Raw genomic sequence first — 16036 nt, 5'->3', positions numbered from 1 at the left:
AAATCAATTTATAACATTATTGACATGCGTTTTTCTGGATTTTTTTGTTGTTATTCTGTCTCTCACTGTTCAAATAACCCTACCATTAAAATGATAGACTGATACTTTTTTTGTCAGTGGGCAAACGTACAAAATCAGCATGGTATCAAATACTTTTTTCCCTCACTGTATGTAATTCATATGCATTTGCGAATTCGCAGACTCAGGCTAAAAGTGTGGTGGACAATGCTAGCGGTGCTAACAGTGTGCTAATCACAAATTCTTTGTTCTTTATTCTTCAGATCTCCATTAGTTGGCACCTTAGCCACCGCTAGTCTTCCTGGGGTCCAGTTAAGACTGGAGCCATTCTTATGTTCTAAGTTCTGGAGACTTGTAAGACGGAAGGAAAGGCAGGTACTGGAAGAACTTGAACCTCTGTAAACAATTAGTACAAAAAGGTATATCGTAGCAGGACCGGTCTGTCATCATTGTGCTGCCTTCCTCTGTCACTTTCGTACGCCAACTTTTAATGCCCCTCTCTTTTTCGGTGCCTGTAAAAATTAAAATGATTGAAACCTCCTCATGAATCCATGTGAATCCAATTGTGGCCATAAACTGACTGTGAAATCAGTGTCTTGGATGAACGTTTAAGCTTGCACATGTGGAATGTAATCATATGGATGTATACTGTTGGTGTATTGGCTCACCTGGAATCGTATTGTCCAATACAAATCCAAAGAACCCACCGATGAACATGTGCGTAGTGAAGAGAACAACTATAACTTGGTCCAGTTCTTTTATCCCTGTGAATACAAAGATATGGTTATCTTCAGTAGAAATACAGTACAAACCAGCTATGTTTCACCTATCATTGCATGGTTCTCCGCCTTACTGGTTTCAATAAATGATTTTGGTACAAGAGAACCAGGATATTGCTTCGGGGGCATTTGTGCCTTACTTGGAAATCAATCTAGCAGAATATCTAATGTGGACAACATGTACAGTGCCTTCAGAAAGTATTCACACCCCTTGAATTTACAGCCTGAATTTCAAATTGATTAAATTGAGATGTGGTGTCACTGGACTACACACAATACCCCATAACGTAAAAGTGTAATTATGTTTTCAGAAATGTTTACAAAATAATGAAATGAAAGCTGAAATGTGTTGAATCATAAGTATTCAACGCCTTTCTTATGGCAAGCCTAAATAAGTACAGGAGTAAAGATTTGCTTAACAAGTCAAATAAGTTGCATGGACTGACTCTGTGTGCAATAATACTGTCTTAACATGAGTTTTGAATGACTACCTAATCTCTGTACCCCACACATACAACTATCTGTAAGGTCCCTCAGTTGAGCAATGAAATTCAAATACAGATTCAACCACAAAGACCAGGGAGATTTTCCAATGCCTCGCAAAGAAGGGCACCTATTGGTAGATGGGTAAAAATAAAGAGAAAACATGGAATATCCATTTGAGCATGGTGAAGTTATTAATTACACGTTGGATGGTGTATCAACACACTCAGTCACTACAAAGATACAGGCGCCTTTCCTAACTCAGTTGTCGGAGAGGAAGGAAACCACTCAGGGATTTTAAAACTGTTACAGAGTTTATGGCTGTGATAGGAGAAAAAAGAAGATGGATCAATAACATTGTGGTTACTCCATAATACTAACCTAAATGACAGAGTGAAAAGAAGGAAGCCTGTACAGAATAAAATATTCCTAAACATGCATCTTGTTTGCAATAAGGCACTAAAGTAAAACTGAAAAACATGTGGCAAAGAAATTAACTTTATGTCCTGAATACCTATAATTGTGTTTGGGGCAAATCCAACACAACACATCCCTGAGTACCACTTGATATTCTCGAGCATGGTGGTGGCTGCATCATCTTATGGGTATGCTTGTCATTGGCAAGGACTAGAGAGTGTTGTATAGGTAAAATCATAGGTAGCATAGGTATAAGCATAAGCACCTGTAGCATAAGCATAGGTAAAATCCTACAGGAAAACCTGATTCTGTCTGCTTTCCAACAGTCACCGGGAGACAAATTCACTTTTAGCAGGACAATAACCTAAAACACAAGGCCAAATATACACTGGAGTTGCTTACCAACATGACATTGAATGTTCCTGAGTGACCTAGTTAGAGTTTTTACTTAAATCGTCTAGAAAACCTATGGCAAGACTTCGCTGTCTAGCAATGATCAACAACCAGCTTGACACAGCTTGAAGAATTATTTTAAGAATAATGTGTAAATATTGTACAATCCCAGTTTGCAAAGCTCTTAGAGACTTATCTAGAAAGACTCACAGCGGTAATTGTTGGCAAAGATTATTCTAATGTATTGACTCATGGGTGTGAATACTTCTCTATTGATTTTCAAAAGATTTGCTACAAAAAAATGTAAACCATGTTTTTTCTTTGACATTGTGGGTTATTGAGTGTAGATGAGTGAGAAAAAAAAAACACATCAAAACGGACCTGTACAGTAAACAATAATCCGGGAAGGTGGTGAGGCATCAGTCAATAGTTCAGATCCACGGCTTAGCTCCTGTAATTCCCAGGGGTGTACTTTGTGCATGTAACAAGATCCTGTATAATAACCACCATGTTTAACCAATGCAGCAGCTGTGCTGTAATAATCCTAACAGGAAGGTGATGGGGGAGGGAGGTGAGGACAGGTGAAGTCAATGAGTAGCACTAGTAAGCCGGCTGGCCGTCGTAGCCGACTGTCCAGGTGGAGCCTAAACCGAGTCATCTGCCAGATTTTTGTCACGAAGTGACACTGAGGTTGGCCAAGAGGATTTGGAGGTAAGCAGTCCTGACCTGATGAAACCAGACAAGACTGGTGCGTATGTGTGTCATCGCATACAGTCAGCTTATCCCATATATTTAGCCCATATACTACAGTGAGAAGATGGCGCCGAAGAGGATGGCTGACATTTTACATGCCCGTAACGAATTGTGCTATTTTGTTAGTTTTTTTGCGATGTTTGTAACTTATTTTTTTATTTATTTTGTACATAATGTTGTTGCTACCGTCTCTTATGACCGAAAATAACTTTGGACATCAGAACTGGGATTACTCACCACGAACTGGAAGAAGCTTTTTCCTTTAACGAGTCCAATGAGAAAGATATACTGCTCTCCCTCGAACAAGCCCAGATCCCCGTCATTTGCGTGAAGAAAAGACGGAGGAAAAGAGGACGCCGATTGGGCTGCCTTTTGAGAATCCATAGGCGAGCGAGTAAACTCCCACTGCTATCAATTCTACTTGCTAACATGCAATCATTGGAAAATAAAATTGATGACCTACAATTACGATTATCCTAAAAACGGGACATTAAGAGCTGTAATATCTTATGAACGACAACCCGGATAATATAGAGCTGGAGGTATTTTCAATGCACCGGCAGAACAGAGAAGCTACGTCTGGTAAGACGAGAGATGGGGTTTTCTGTCTTTTTGTCAATAACAGCTGGTGCACCATGTCTAATATTAAAGAATTCTTGAGGTATTGCTCGCCTGTGGTAGAGTATCTTAAGCTGTAGACCACACTATCTACCAAGAGAGTTCTCATCTATATTATTCGTAGCCATCTATTTACCACCACAGACCAATGCTGACACTAAGACCGCACTCAACCAACTCTATCTGACCATAAATCTGACCATAATTCTGTCCTCCCGATTCCTGCTAACAAGTAAAAACTAAAGCAGTGACCAGTACCAGTGACTTGCTCAATACGGAAGTGGTCAGATGACGCGAATGCTACGCTACAGGACAGTTTTGCTAGCACAGTCTGGAATACGTTCTTGGATTCATCCAATGGCACTGAGGAGTATACCATCTCAGTCATCGGCTTCATCAATAAGTGCATCAACGACGTCGTCCCCACAGTGACCGTACGCACATATCTCAAAGAGAAGCCGTGGATTACAGGCTACATCCGCATCGAGCTAAAGGCAAGAGCTGCCGCTTTCAAGGAGCGGGACACTAATCCGATGCCTATAGGAAATCCCTCTATGCCCTCAGACAAACCATCAAACAAGCAAAGCGTCAATACAGGATTAAGATTGAATCCCACTACCCTGAGGGAACTACAAAGGGAAACCCAGACACGAGCTGCCCAGTGGCGCGAGCCTACCAGATGAGCTAAATGCCTTTTATGCTCGCTTTGAGGCAGGCCACACTGAAGCATGTACGAGAGCACCAGCTGTTCTGGATGACTGTGTGATAACGCTCTCGGTAGCCGATGTGAGCAAGACCTTTGACTAAGTCTGTAAGACCTACATGTTTCCTAAATGTTTCAAGCAGACCACCATAGTCCCTGTGCCCAAGGAAGCAAAGGCCACCTGCCTAAATGATTACCGCCCCGTAGCCATGAAGTGCTTTGAAAGACTGGTCATAGCTCACATCAACAGCATCATCCCGGATACCCTAGACACACTCCAATTCGCATACCGCCCCAACAGATCCACAGATGATGCAATCTCAATTGCACTCCACACTGCCCATTCCCAACAGGACAAAAGGAAGACCTATGTGAGAATGCTGATCATTGACATCAGCTCAGCGTTAAACACCGGCATCTGACCATAAGGTGTACAGAGGGTAGTGCGTACAGCCCAGTACATCACTGAGGCCAAGCTCCCTGCAATCCAGGACCTATATAACAGGCAGTGTCAGAGCAAAGCCCATAAAATTGTCAGAGACTCCAGTCACCCAAGTCATAGACTGTTTTAACTGCTACCACACAGCAAGCGGTACAGGAGCGCCAAGTCTAGGACCAAAAGGCTCCTTAACAGCTACTACCGCCAAGCCATAAGACTGCTGAACAATTAATCAAATGGCCACCAGACTATTACATTGACCCCCCCCCCCCCCCCCCCATTTGTTTTGTACACTGCTGCTACTCACTGTTTATTATCTATGCATGGTCACTTCACCCCTACCTACATGTACAAATTACCTCAACTAACCTGTACCCCCGCACACTGACTCTGTACCGGTACCCCCTGAATATAGCCTCATTATTGTTATGTTATTGTGTTACTTTTTATAATTTTTTTACTTTAGTTTATTGGTAAATATTTTCTTAACTCTTCTTGAACTGCACTGTTGATTAAGGGCTTGTAAGTAAGCATTTCACGGTAAGGTCTACACATGTTGCAGTCGGCGCAGGTGACAAATAAAGGTTGATTTGATTTGATGTGACATAATCACCTGTGTCAATGATGCCTGGGTTTGAGTGGAACCAGGTAGGCAGCACCAGGCCACTGAAGGTTGAGAAGCCCAAGATGAGTAAGTTCCTGGAGGAGTTCAGGTCCACGTACTGTGGGGAGCAGAGGAATCCATTACAATTGTATCTATTTCAACTTTAACTTAAGTTCTTGAGAAAAAACATATTATCTTCAGCAATAACGACCTGACCAAGAGTTCTGTCTGATTTTACATCAGTCTTATCCTGGCATCCTGATCATTTCACCACTCTACTGAATTAGTGGCGGGTCAGCGTCTCCGGTACCACTTGCTGTGCAGTAGCAGAGAGAACAGTCTATGACTTGGGAGGCAGTGATGCAACCAGTCAGGATGCTCTCGATGGTGCAGCTGTAGAACTTTTTGAGGATCTGGGGACCCATGCCAAATCTCCTAAGGGGTAAAAGGTGTTGTCTTGCCCTCTTCACAACTGTCTTGGTGTGTTTAGACCATGATAGTTTGTTGGTGATGTGGACACCAAGGAACTTGAGACTCTCGACCCGCTCCACTATAGCCCTGTTGATGTTAATGGGGGCCTGTTCGGCCCACCTTTTCCTGTAGTCCACGATCAGTTCCTTTGTCTTGCGCACATTGAGGGAGAGGTTGTTGTCCTGGCACAACATTGCCAGGTCTCTGACCTCCTCACTATAGGCCGTTTCATCATTTTTGGTGATCTGGCCTACCACTGTTGTGTCGTCAGCAAACTTAATGATGGTGTTGGAGTCATGTTTGGCCATGCAGTTGTGGGTAAAAAGGGAGTACAGGAGGGGACTAAGCATGCACTCCTGAGGGGCCCCAGTGTTGAGGATCAGCGTGGCAGATGTGTTGTAGCCTACCCTTACCACCTGGGGGCGGCCCGTCAAGAAGTCCAGGATCCAGTTGCAGAGAGAGGTGTTTAGTCCCATGTTCCTTAGCTTAGTGTTGAGCTTTGTGGGCACTATGGTGTTGAACGCTGAGCTGTAGTCAACAAAATTCTCACATAGGTGTTCCTTTTGTCGAGGTGTGGAAGGCTAGTGTGGAGTGCGATTGAGAATGCGTCATCTGTGGATCTGTTGGGCGGTATGCTAATTGCAGTGGGACTAGGGTTTCCGGCATGATGTTGTTGATGTGAGATGACCAGCCTTTCAAAGCACTTCATGGCTACCAACGTGAGTGCTACGGGGCGGTAATCGTTTAGGCAGGTTACCTTCACTTTATTGAGCACAGGGACTATGGTGGTCTGTTTGAATCTTAGCCCTCTATTTAAGCTTTTCCTATTTGATTGTTCGTCTGAGGGCATAGAGGGATTTCTTATAAGCGTCCGGATTAGGGTACCGCTCCTCTAGCCTTTAGCTCAGTGAGGATGTTGCCTGTAATCCATAGCTTCTGGTTGGGATATGTATGTACGGTCACTGTGGGGAGGACGTCGTCAATGCACTTATTGATGAAGCCGGTGACTAGAAAATGTTTCAGTGTGAGAGGCTACTCTCCCTAACCTCCCTTGCCAGCGGCATACCACCCTGCATACCGCTGCTGGCTTGCCTCTGAAGCTAAGCAGGGTTGGTCCTGGATGGGAAACCAGATTCTGCTGGAAGTGGTATTGGAGGGCCAGTAGGTGGCACTCTTCCCTCTGATCTAAGGAGATCCCAGGGCAGTGAAAGGGACATTGCCCTGTGTAGGGTGCCATCTTTCAGATGGGATATTACACGGGTGTCCTGACTCTCTGTGGTCACTAAAGATCCTATGGCACTTAACATAAGAGCCCTGGCAAAATTCCTTACCTGACCCCATTCCATCATGGCCACCTCATTCCTAATTGGCATATGTCACTGCTCACCTTTCCTGCTGATGTGTGGTGAGGGTTCTGGCACAATAATGGTTGCCATGAGGTGAGTTTCCTCTTTACTATGCAAAGCGCTTTCAGTACCTGAGTTGGTAGAAAGCGCTATATAAATTCAATCTATTATAACCTCTTCATGACACTTCTGTGATGTTTGATAATACAGTCAGATCCAAAATTATTGGCACCCTTGATAAAAATGAGAAAAAAGACTGTAAAATAAACACAAATACTAAGCTATATTTTGTATGCTCAAAAAAATGGGGTAATTATATTATTTTATACTAATACAATTGCTCAGAAAAGAGATTTGGTTTAAGAATTTTTAAAAATTCAAATAAGTGAGGTTTCAAAATTATTGGCATCCCTAAAGATTATTATAAATTAAATCAAACAATAAAATCTGCATTAAAATGCAACTTTTTTAAGTAGCTTAAAGAAGCTTAAGGGACTCTATTGTGGCCTTCCATGGCTTCCTGTTTCACTGTGGAAAAAGGCAAAGATGTAACGGTTGTCGTCGGATAAAGCGGACCAAAACGCAGCGGGGAAATGTGCACTCATCTTCTTTTTATTTAGTTGGCAAAGAAGGTGAACCAAAAATAAACACGTACACAAAAGAAACAATGACGAATCACAGTCCTGTAAGGCTTGAAGCTATACACAGAAACAATCTCCCACAAAACACAAACAGAACACATACCTATATACAGGACTCTCAATCAAAGGTAACTACAAACACCTGCCTCCAATTGAGAGTCCAACACCCAATAACCTACATAGAAATACTAAACTAGAGAGAACATAGAAATACAAAAAAACATAGAACATAACCCAAAACCCAGAAATAATAAATCAAACACTCTTCTAAGCAAACCACCACCCCGAACCACATAAAACAAATACCCTCTGCCACGTCCTGACCAAACTACAATAACAAATAACCCCTATACTGGTCAGGACGTGACAAAAGAACTCTTAACTGAAAAGAAGGAAGTCACCCCCCTCCACAGACAACATATAATTATGAACACATCATAAGTTATGGCAAAAACATTTTTAGAATTACAGGACGCCACTGCCTGACAAAGGACAGAAGTCTTGTAGAAATGTATGATCCTTAATGATATTTTAAGCATAAACATATATCTATGCAGGTGTATTTTATCATTGATGATACTTTATCAATACACAGATATATGTGCAGTAGATGTTTGAAATTATTGATCTAAACAGAACTTCAGTCAACCCATTTTTTCAATAATATGTTTTTTACCTGAAGGTTGGAGATTCCCACAGCTGCAATCATTCCAAACATGACGAGGAACATGCCTCCGATGACTGGGTCTGGGATGGTGATGAAAACGGCCCCGAACTTCCCAAAGAGTCCCAGGATAATCATCAGGAGACCAGCGGTCTGAAGGACCAGTCTGCTGCCAACCTGGCATGATGGGCACAACAAAGAGGGCACAGCATTACAAGCCATTAATCATTAAGGTATGGGGGCTATCAGTCATGCTATCTGTGGCAGGCTGACAGGCTGGCAGCCTTATTTGGGCCCTGAGACATCATGGGAACGCAACTCAGAACTGTCAAGAATTTCAGACCAAGATTCAACAAGCAAGCCAAGAAAAGCTTAGATAGTCCTGCATGTTTAATCAGCCTCATGTAATTGCTATAGGAGGCTTTACAATAACGTCACCATCACATTCCTAAACTGAATATGGCCCAAAATAGTCTATGGAGGACATACTTTAGTGATGCCCAGTGCTGCAATGTTCTGGCTATAGGATGTGGTGCCATTCCCGCTGCCCCACAGCGCTGCCAGGATGCAGCCAATGCCCTCCACAGCGATACCCCTGTTGATTGCGTGGGTGGGCGGAGGAGGGGCACCGGACAGACGGGCACAGGCGTAGTAGTCCCCAATGGACTCCATGGTGGAGGCAAGGACGCCTGCCATCATGCCCAACACAGAGGACACACTCACTGTGGGCATGCCCCATTGGCCTAAAGGGACAGAGAGTAGGCAGATTATCACACACATATTCATGTGCACACACACACATACACACACAAAATATATATGTTTTCAAGCATATACTGTACATGTCCTTTTAATGAAAATTTATTTGGTTACACTGACAGAAAGATTACAATTGTCTACAGTTTTTTAGAGACTTTCAACATTGTAATGTATTCTTTGGCAGGTACAAATGCTACAGTACAGAAGAGGTGAACTTGGAGAGATAAACTATGAATTCCTTGCTCTTTAAAAGAATGGTGTGTGGTTTGCTCACAAATTCTTTAAGGCTGGGATACATAAACATATACTGCATGCTAATTAAACTCTGTAAACAACTGCCAAATGATGAAAACAAATAATTAGTTGGAAATCGTGTTCTATTCAAAAAGGTTGTGGTAGGCGACAAATAGTTTATTTTTGTTCCTTCCAATACTTTCATAACATTTGTATCACTTGCAGTTGCAGGAATGCCAGTTTAATGAGCTAGGTTATCTTGTTTGGCAGGTTCTAGGTTTGCGTCCAAAATGGCACCCTATTCCCTACATGGTGCCCTACTTTTGACCAGAGCACTAAGGGCCCTTGTCAAAATTAGTGAAGTATGTAAGGTAAAGGGTAACATTTGGGACAAAGCCTAGATGAAAGAGGCTGCCTCCAGTAGGTGACAAACCTCAATTACCGACCCTACTTTATGCAACAATCTCTCACAGTATCACCGCAGAATTTTTCCTCTCCAGAAGTCAAATTTCGAAGTTTTTTTGACACCCTGGGTTGCTCCCCTGCTCAGCATCGTTCTGTTTCTCCAAACGTCAAATTTTGAAGTTGCTCCAATTGTGAAATTTAAAAGTTAAGTTTAAGGTTTAGGATAGGGTTAAAACTTTAAGATTAGGCATTCATCCCGAATGGTTAAAGTATGGTTTAAAGGCCCAGTGCAGTCAAAAACATGATTTCACATGTTTTACACACTATGAGGTTGGAATAATACTCTGAAATTGTGAAAATGATTATAATGCTCTTTTAGTGTAAGAGCTGTTTGAAAAGACCGCCTGAAATTTCTGCCTGTTTTGGTGGGATAGAGTTTGTCCTGCCCTGGATACATTACCAGGCGATAAATTGCTTAATAGACCAATAAGAAAGTGTTCCAAACTTCTCTGCCAACAGAAATTCTTGCTTGAGAAATTGCTCTTGCTAAGAAGGTATTTTTGTTTCTTTTTGACCATTTTAATTTAAACAATCACAGTAAAATACTTAATTTCATAATGAGATTAAAATTAGGCCTTGAAGGTTTGGGATATATATATTGTGGTATCCCAGGAGGTCTACCCCGGGGGATGGTAATAGAGGGGAGGTACGTGAGGCGACGTTGGCTCCCTCTGCTGGGAATACGGGAGCTGGGCACCCCGACACAAACAGCTCTAAGTGGAAGTAATTAGAGGAAAGTGCCAACCAGCCGTGGAAAACCTAAGTTATTTTCTTTGTTATGTTTATTTTCTGTCTTAGTAAAGTTGTTTTTGTGGACTAAAACCTCCCTGTCTCTGTGTCAATCTCTGCACGCTCAACCCAACACCCCACGGTTTACCACATTTGGTGGAGAATGCAGGCATCTCAGTAGCTTTGGGTGCTGTGGGGCCGAGTGTACGGAGATTACCATGGAGAAGCTGGTGGCTCAGTTCATCCCCAGCCAGCAGAAGCAACAGGCTCTCCAGGAGCAAGCACTGGAGGAGCAGCACCAACAAAACTGCAGGCTGGTAGTGGAGGTAGCCCAGTTGAAGGTTGGGAGGGCTCAGGAGGAAGATGACGTGGAGTCGTAGTTCCTGTATGGTCCCATGTGGCTCAGTTGAAAGGGCATGGTGTTCGCAACGCCAGGGATGTGGGTTCGATTCCCACGGGGGACCAGTACGGAATTTTTTTAATGAAATGTATGCATTCACTACTGTAAGTTGCTCTGGATAAGAGCGTCTGCTAAATGACTAAAATGTAAATTATGTAAAGGTATTTGTGCACCTTCGAGAGGACGGCCCAGACGGAAGGATGGCCCCAGCCCAAGTGGGCCAGCCTGTTGGCACCCTACCTCTCTGGGAAGGCCCAGAAGGCCTACTTTGATTTGAACACTGACCAGGCCACGAATTATGAGGGACTCAAACGGGAGATATTAACCTGTTATGGGTTCAATCTCGCACGCCGTGTACGACTGGGCCTTTGACCCCACCCTTTCCCCCCATGCTCAGATGAGTGACCTGGTGCACCTAACCAAGTGCTGGCTACTGGCGGAAGTACCGTCCCTCCTGAAGCTTGTCATGGATAAATACCTTCGGGCCCTGCCATACGAGATGAGGAAGACGGTGAGCATGCAGAACCCCCAGAGCCTGGAGGAATTGCTGACTGCGGTGGAAATTCACCAGAACACCCAGGAACTGCTGAGAGGGGCCAGAGTGGAGAGAGGAGACACGGCGAGGGGGACGAACAACACAGAGAGGGGCTGAAGGGGGCCAGGACAGAAGTGAGAGGGTGACCCAAACCAACGACGTTGGTGGCTGCTGGACCCAGATCAGAGGCGCTGCTATGAGTGAGGTGAGCCGGGGCACCTCACGTGGAGCTGTCCCGGCCGGGAGGAGGCCATGCCCTCCGCATCTCCCAGTTCTGGGGTAACCCGGATGGTGAGCTACGTCACCTCCTGTTGGGTGCACACCAAGACGGCCCCTCCGATGATTCCTGTACGAATCGATGGCATCGACACCAGCGCTCTGCTGGACTCCAGCAGCATGGTGACCCTGGCCCACCCGCAGTGGCTCACACGAGAGGGGAAGGAGGAACCGGGGTATGAGGAGGTGACGGTGTCCAGTGAAGATAACCACCCCAAGGGGGGAGTGCCAGATGAGCATGGGAGCTGTTCCTAACCTACCCCTGTCAATTCTCCTCGGTCGAGACTGCCCTCTCTTCTAGGCCCTGTGGAGGAGGGACCTGGGGAGGCGAGCACGGGAGGTGGGAAGAAAAGGAAAAAGGACGGTGGCCTGTGCAACCCAACGCCCGCCACGAGAGGTGTCTACTGGGCCTGAGTCGGACCCGGAGGAAGGAGACAACCCCGCTCTGGCAAGCGAGCCACCGTGCAAGGAAGATCTCAGGCTCCCGTTTATGGAGGTGGAGGCCCTAGATGGACCTCCCGACACTGGAATCCTCACGGGTCAGTTTGGGACGGCCCAGTTAAAAGACCTCTATCTCCAGAAAGCTAGGGGCCAGGTCATTGTGTTGGATGGCGTACTGTTACCTGGGGTAAGTGATTGGCACTACCCCTACTTCGCAATCAAGCATAATTTATTGTATCAGGTAGTAAAGCATAATGGGGAGACAAAAGACTTGTTACTAATACCCAGCCAGTATGTTAGGACTGTGTTGCAGCTTGCCCACACCCACCTGCTTGGGGCACACCTGGGGTTGGAGAAAACCAGGGCGCGGATCAGGAACCGGTTTCACTGGCCCGGAGTCAAGCGTGCCATGGAGGACTACTGCCGTAGTTGCCCGGAGTGCCAGATCACAGCTCAGAGGGTGCATTATCGAAACCCTTTGGTTCCCTTGCCCATTATAGGAGTGCCATTCGAGCGGGTGGCAATGGATCTGGTGGATCCATTAGGGAAGACCGCGAGGGGACACCAATACATCCTGGTCATTGTGGATTATGTCACCCGGTATCCTGAGGCAATCCCCCTACGCACAACGGCAGCAAAAGGTATCGCACGGGAGCACTTCCATTTATTTAGCCGGGTGGGTATTCCGCGGGAAATCCTGACGGACCAGGGCACCGCGTTCATGTCTCGAGTGATGAAAGATGTCTGCAATCTGTTACGAATAAAACAGGTGAGGACCAGTGTGTACCATCCACAAATGGACGGGCTGGTGGAATGCTTCAACAAGACCCTAAAACAGATGCTGTAGAAGGTCATCAAGAGAGACGTGAGGAACTGGGACCAGCTGCTGCCCCACCTGATGTTTTCAGTGCGCGAGATACCCAACGCATCTCCCCCTTTGAGCACCTGTATGGCAGTCGGCCCCGCGGGCTGCTTGACCTAGCCAAGGAGGTCTGGGAAGAGCAGCCGACCCCCCTTCGCAGCGTAGCAGAACATGTGGAGGAGATGAGGGAGAGGATGATGGCAATTTGGCCAGTGGTGAGAGAGCTCATGGCCCAGGCGCAACGGTCCCAGGACCGTGTCTACAACCGGGGTGCCCAACCACAAGAGTTCCAACCAGCTGAGAAGGTCTTGGTGCTGATCCCTACAACGGAGAGTAAATTCCTAGCTACGTGGCATGGGCCCTACGTCAACTATAAGGTCCACCAACCGGGGCGGAGAAAACCCCTCCAGCTTTACCATGTGAATTTACTGAAGAAATGGCACGCACACGAGGCGCTGTGCGTAACGTGGACTTGGCCACAACAGGGCCCACCCTCGGTCGAAGTTGCAATGGGGGAAGACCTCAGCCCGACCCATCGACAAGAGCTCAGAGAGTTGGTCCAGCGGAATACGCCCGTGTTCTCCGAGGTGCCGGGGCGCACGGATCTCGTGGAACATCATATTCACACTGGTCCAGGAGAAAAAGTGCGTAAACGGCCATACCGGATACCAGAAACCCAGAGGGCAGCGGTCCAGTGGGAAGTGGCGACAATGTTAGAAATGGGGGTACTGGAGGAGTCACACAGTGAGTGGTCTAGCCCCATAGTGCTGGTTCCGAAACCGGACGTAACCTTCCACTTCTGTAATGACTTCCGGGGCCTGAACGAGTTCAGTCATTTCAATGCCTACCCCATGCCCCGCGTGGACGAACTGATCGACCGCTTGGGGATGGCGAGATACGTCAGCACCTTGGACCTGACGAAGGTGTACTGGCAGGTGCCACTGGCAGCGGCCTCCGAGGAGAAGACTGCCTTCTCCACCCCGGCGGGGTTATACCACTACTAGGTTCTGCCTTTCGGGCTCCACGGGGCACCAGCGACCTTTCAGTGACTCATGGACCGCGTCCTGCGGCCACACAGTGAGTACGCCGCTGCTTATCTGGACGACATAATTGTGCACAGTGACAGTTGGGAGTCACATCTTTGCAGGCTACAGGCCGTGGTGGATGCGCCAAGGGATGCAGGTCTGACCGCAAACCCCCACGGGTGCAAGCTGGGCTACGCCGAGGTGGAGTACCTGGGCAATCAGATCGGGAGGGGAAATGTGAAACCCCAAGAAAAAAATCGCTGCCATTAGGGGATGGCCAGTCCCCCGAATCAATAGGCAGGTGAAGTCATTCCTGGGGTTAGCAGTGTAATACAGTAGATTTGTACCCAACTTTGCCGCAATAGCTCCTCTCCTCACAGACTTAACAAAGGCACGACTACCCCAGACGGTGCGATGGACACAGAGGCGGCGTTCCAGGCCCTGAAGGATGCACTATGTTCTCACCCAGTACTCGTCACCCCGGACTTCTCAAAAAACCTCCTGGTCCAGACAGATGCGGCTGACACAGGGGTAGGGGCCGTTTTGTCCCAAGAGCAGGAAGGCGAGGAGCACCCCATCATGTATGTCAGCAGGAAACTCCTCCCGGGGGAGAAGAAATACTCAATTGTCGAGAAGGAGTGCCTCGCCGTGAAGTGGGCACTGGACACCCTCAAGTATTACCTCCTCGGGAGGAAGTTCACCCTGATCACTGACCATGCCCCCCTTGTGTGGATGGCAAGAGGTAAGGACACGAATGACCGTGTCACCCGCTGGTTCCTGACCTTACAGCGATTCTCTTTCTCTGTTATCCACAGGTCGGGGGCCCAACACGGCAATGCGGACGCCCTATCCCCGAGGGATGCAAACCTAGCCCTTAGCATGCCTCCCCCCAGTCAAGGCTAAGGGGGGGGGTGTGGTATCTTAGGAGGTCTACCTCAGGGGATGGTAATAGAGGGGAGGTACGTGAGGCGACGTTGGCTCCCTCTGCTGGGAATACGGGAGCTGGGCTCCCCGACATGTACAGCTCTATGTTTATTTTCTGTCTTAGTAAAGTTGTTTTTGCGGACTTAAACCTCCCTATCTCTGTGTCAATCTCTGCACGCTCAACCCAACACTCCACAGTTTACCACAATATATATATATATATATATATATATATATTTAATGAAAGTCCACCAATGGAATTGAACATCTAACCTTCTTATTCGGGAGTAATGGGATTATGCTAGGGGAGAAGGACCACTTCCTCTCATTAAAGCCACGTTGTTAGTAGAAAACAGGATCCCCCATTATACAATGCCTTCAGAAAGTATTCATACCCCTTGACTTGTTCCACATTTTATTGTGTTTATTGTGTTATTGTGTTACAGGCTGAATTCAAAATGAATGATTTTTTTTTTTAAATATCACCCATCTACACACAATATGTTCAACACCATAGTGCCCACGACGCTCATCACTAAGCTTAGGACCCTGGGACTAAAAACCTCCCTCTGCAACTGAATCCTGGACTTACTGACGAGCTGCCCCCAGGTGGTAAGGGTAGGCAACAACATGTCTGCCACACTGATCCTTAACACTGGGGCTCCTCAGGGGTGTGTACTTAGTCCCCTCCTGTACTCCCTGTTCACCCATGACTGCATGGCCAAACACGACTCCAACACCGTCATTAAGTTTGCTGAGGACACAAAAGTGATAGGCCTGATCACCGACAACGATGAGACAGCCTACAGTGACAAGGTCAGGGAACTGGCAGTGTTGTGCCAGGACAACAACCTCTCCCTCAATGTGAGCAAGACAAAGGAGATGATCATGGACTACAGGAAAAGGCGGGCCTAACAGGCCCCCATTTACATAAATGGGGCTGTAGTGGAGCGAGTCGAGAGTTTCAAGTTCCTTGGTGTCCACATCACCTACAATCTATCATGGTCCAAACTCACCAAGACAGTCGTGAAGAGGGCACGACAAAACCTTTTCCCCC

The 16036-nt window shown here is 46.4% G+C and overlaps 1 protein-coding gene across 1 annotated transcript in view; it reads right to left on the bottom strand.

The window, feature by feature from the left end:
- Nucleotides 1-206: 206 nt before the first annotated feature.
- LOC115197557 (solute carrier family 23 member 2) overlaps nt 207-16036 on the bottom strand; it is a 63365-nt gene continuing 47535 nt past the window's right edge. Inside the window, exons 8-12 of the mRNA XM_029759198.1 lie at nt 8819-9072; nt 8342-8506; nt 5217-5325; nt 687-782; nt 207-530 (exon numbers count right to left, since the gene is read on the bottom strand). Of these exons, the coding sequence (XP_029615058.1) occupies nt 349-530; nt 687-782; nt 5217-5325; nt 8342-8506; nt 8819-9072 (806 nt within the window). The 3' untranslated portion in view covers nt 207-348. The remainder of the gene's footprint in view (nt 531-686; nt 783-5216; nt 5326-8341; nt 8507-8818; nt 9073-16036) is intronic.

The sequence above is a fragment of the Salmo trutta genome, chromosome 7 (genome assembly GCF_901001165.1).
Source record: "Salmo trutta chromosome 7, fSalTru1.1, whole genome shotgun sequence".
Lineage (NCBI taxonomy): Eukaryota > Metazoa > Chordata > Actinopteri > Salmoniformes > Salmonidae > Salmo > Salmo trutta.
Note: the sequence above shows the minus strand (reverse complement) of the source record. Positions and strands in the feature narration are given on the sequence as shown.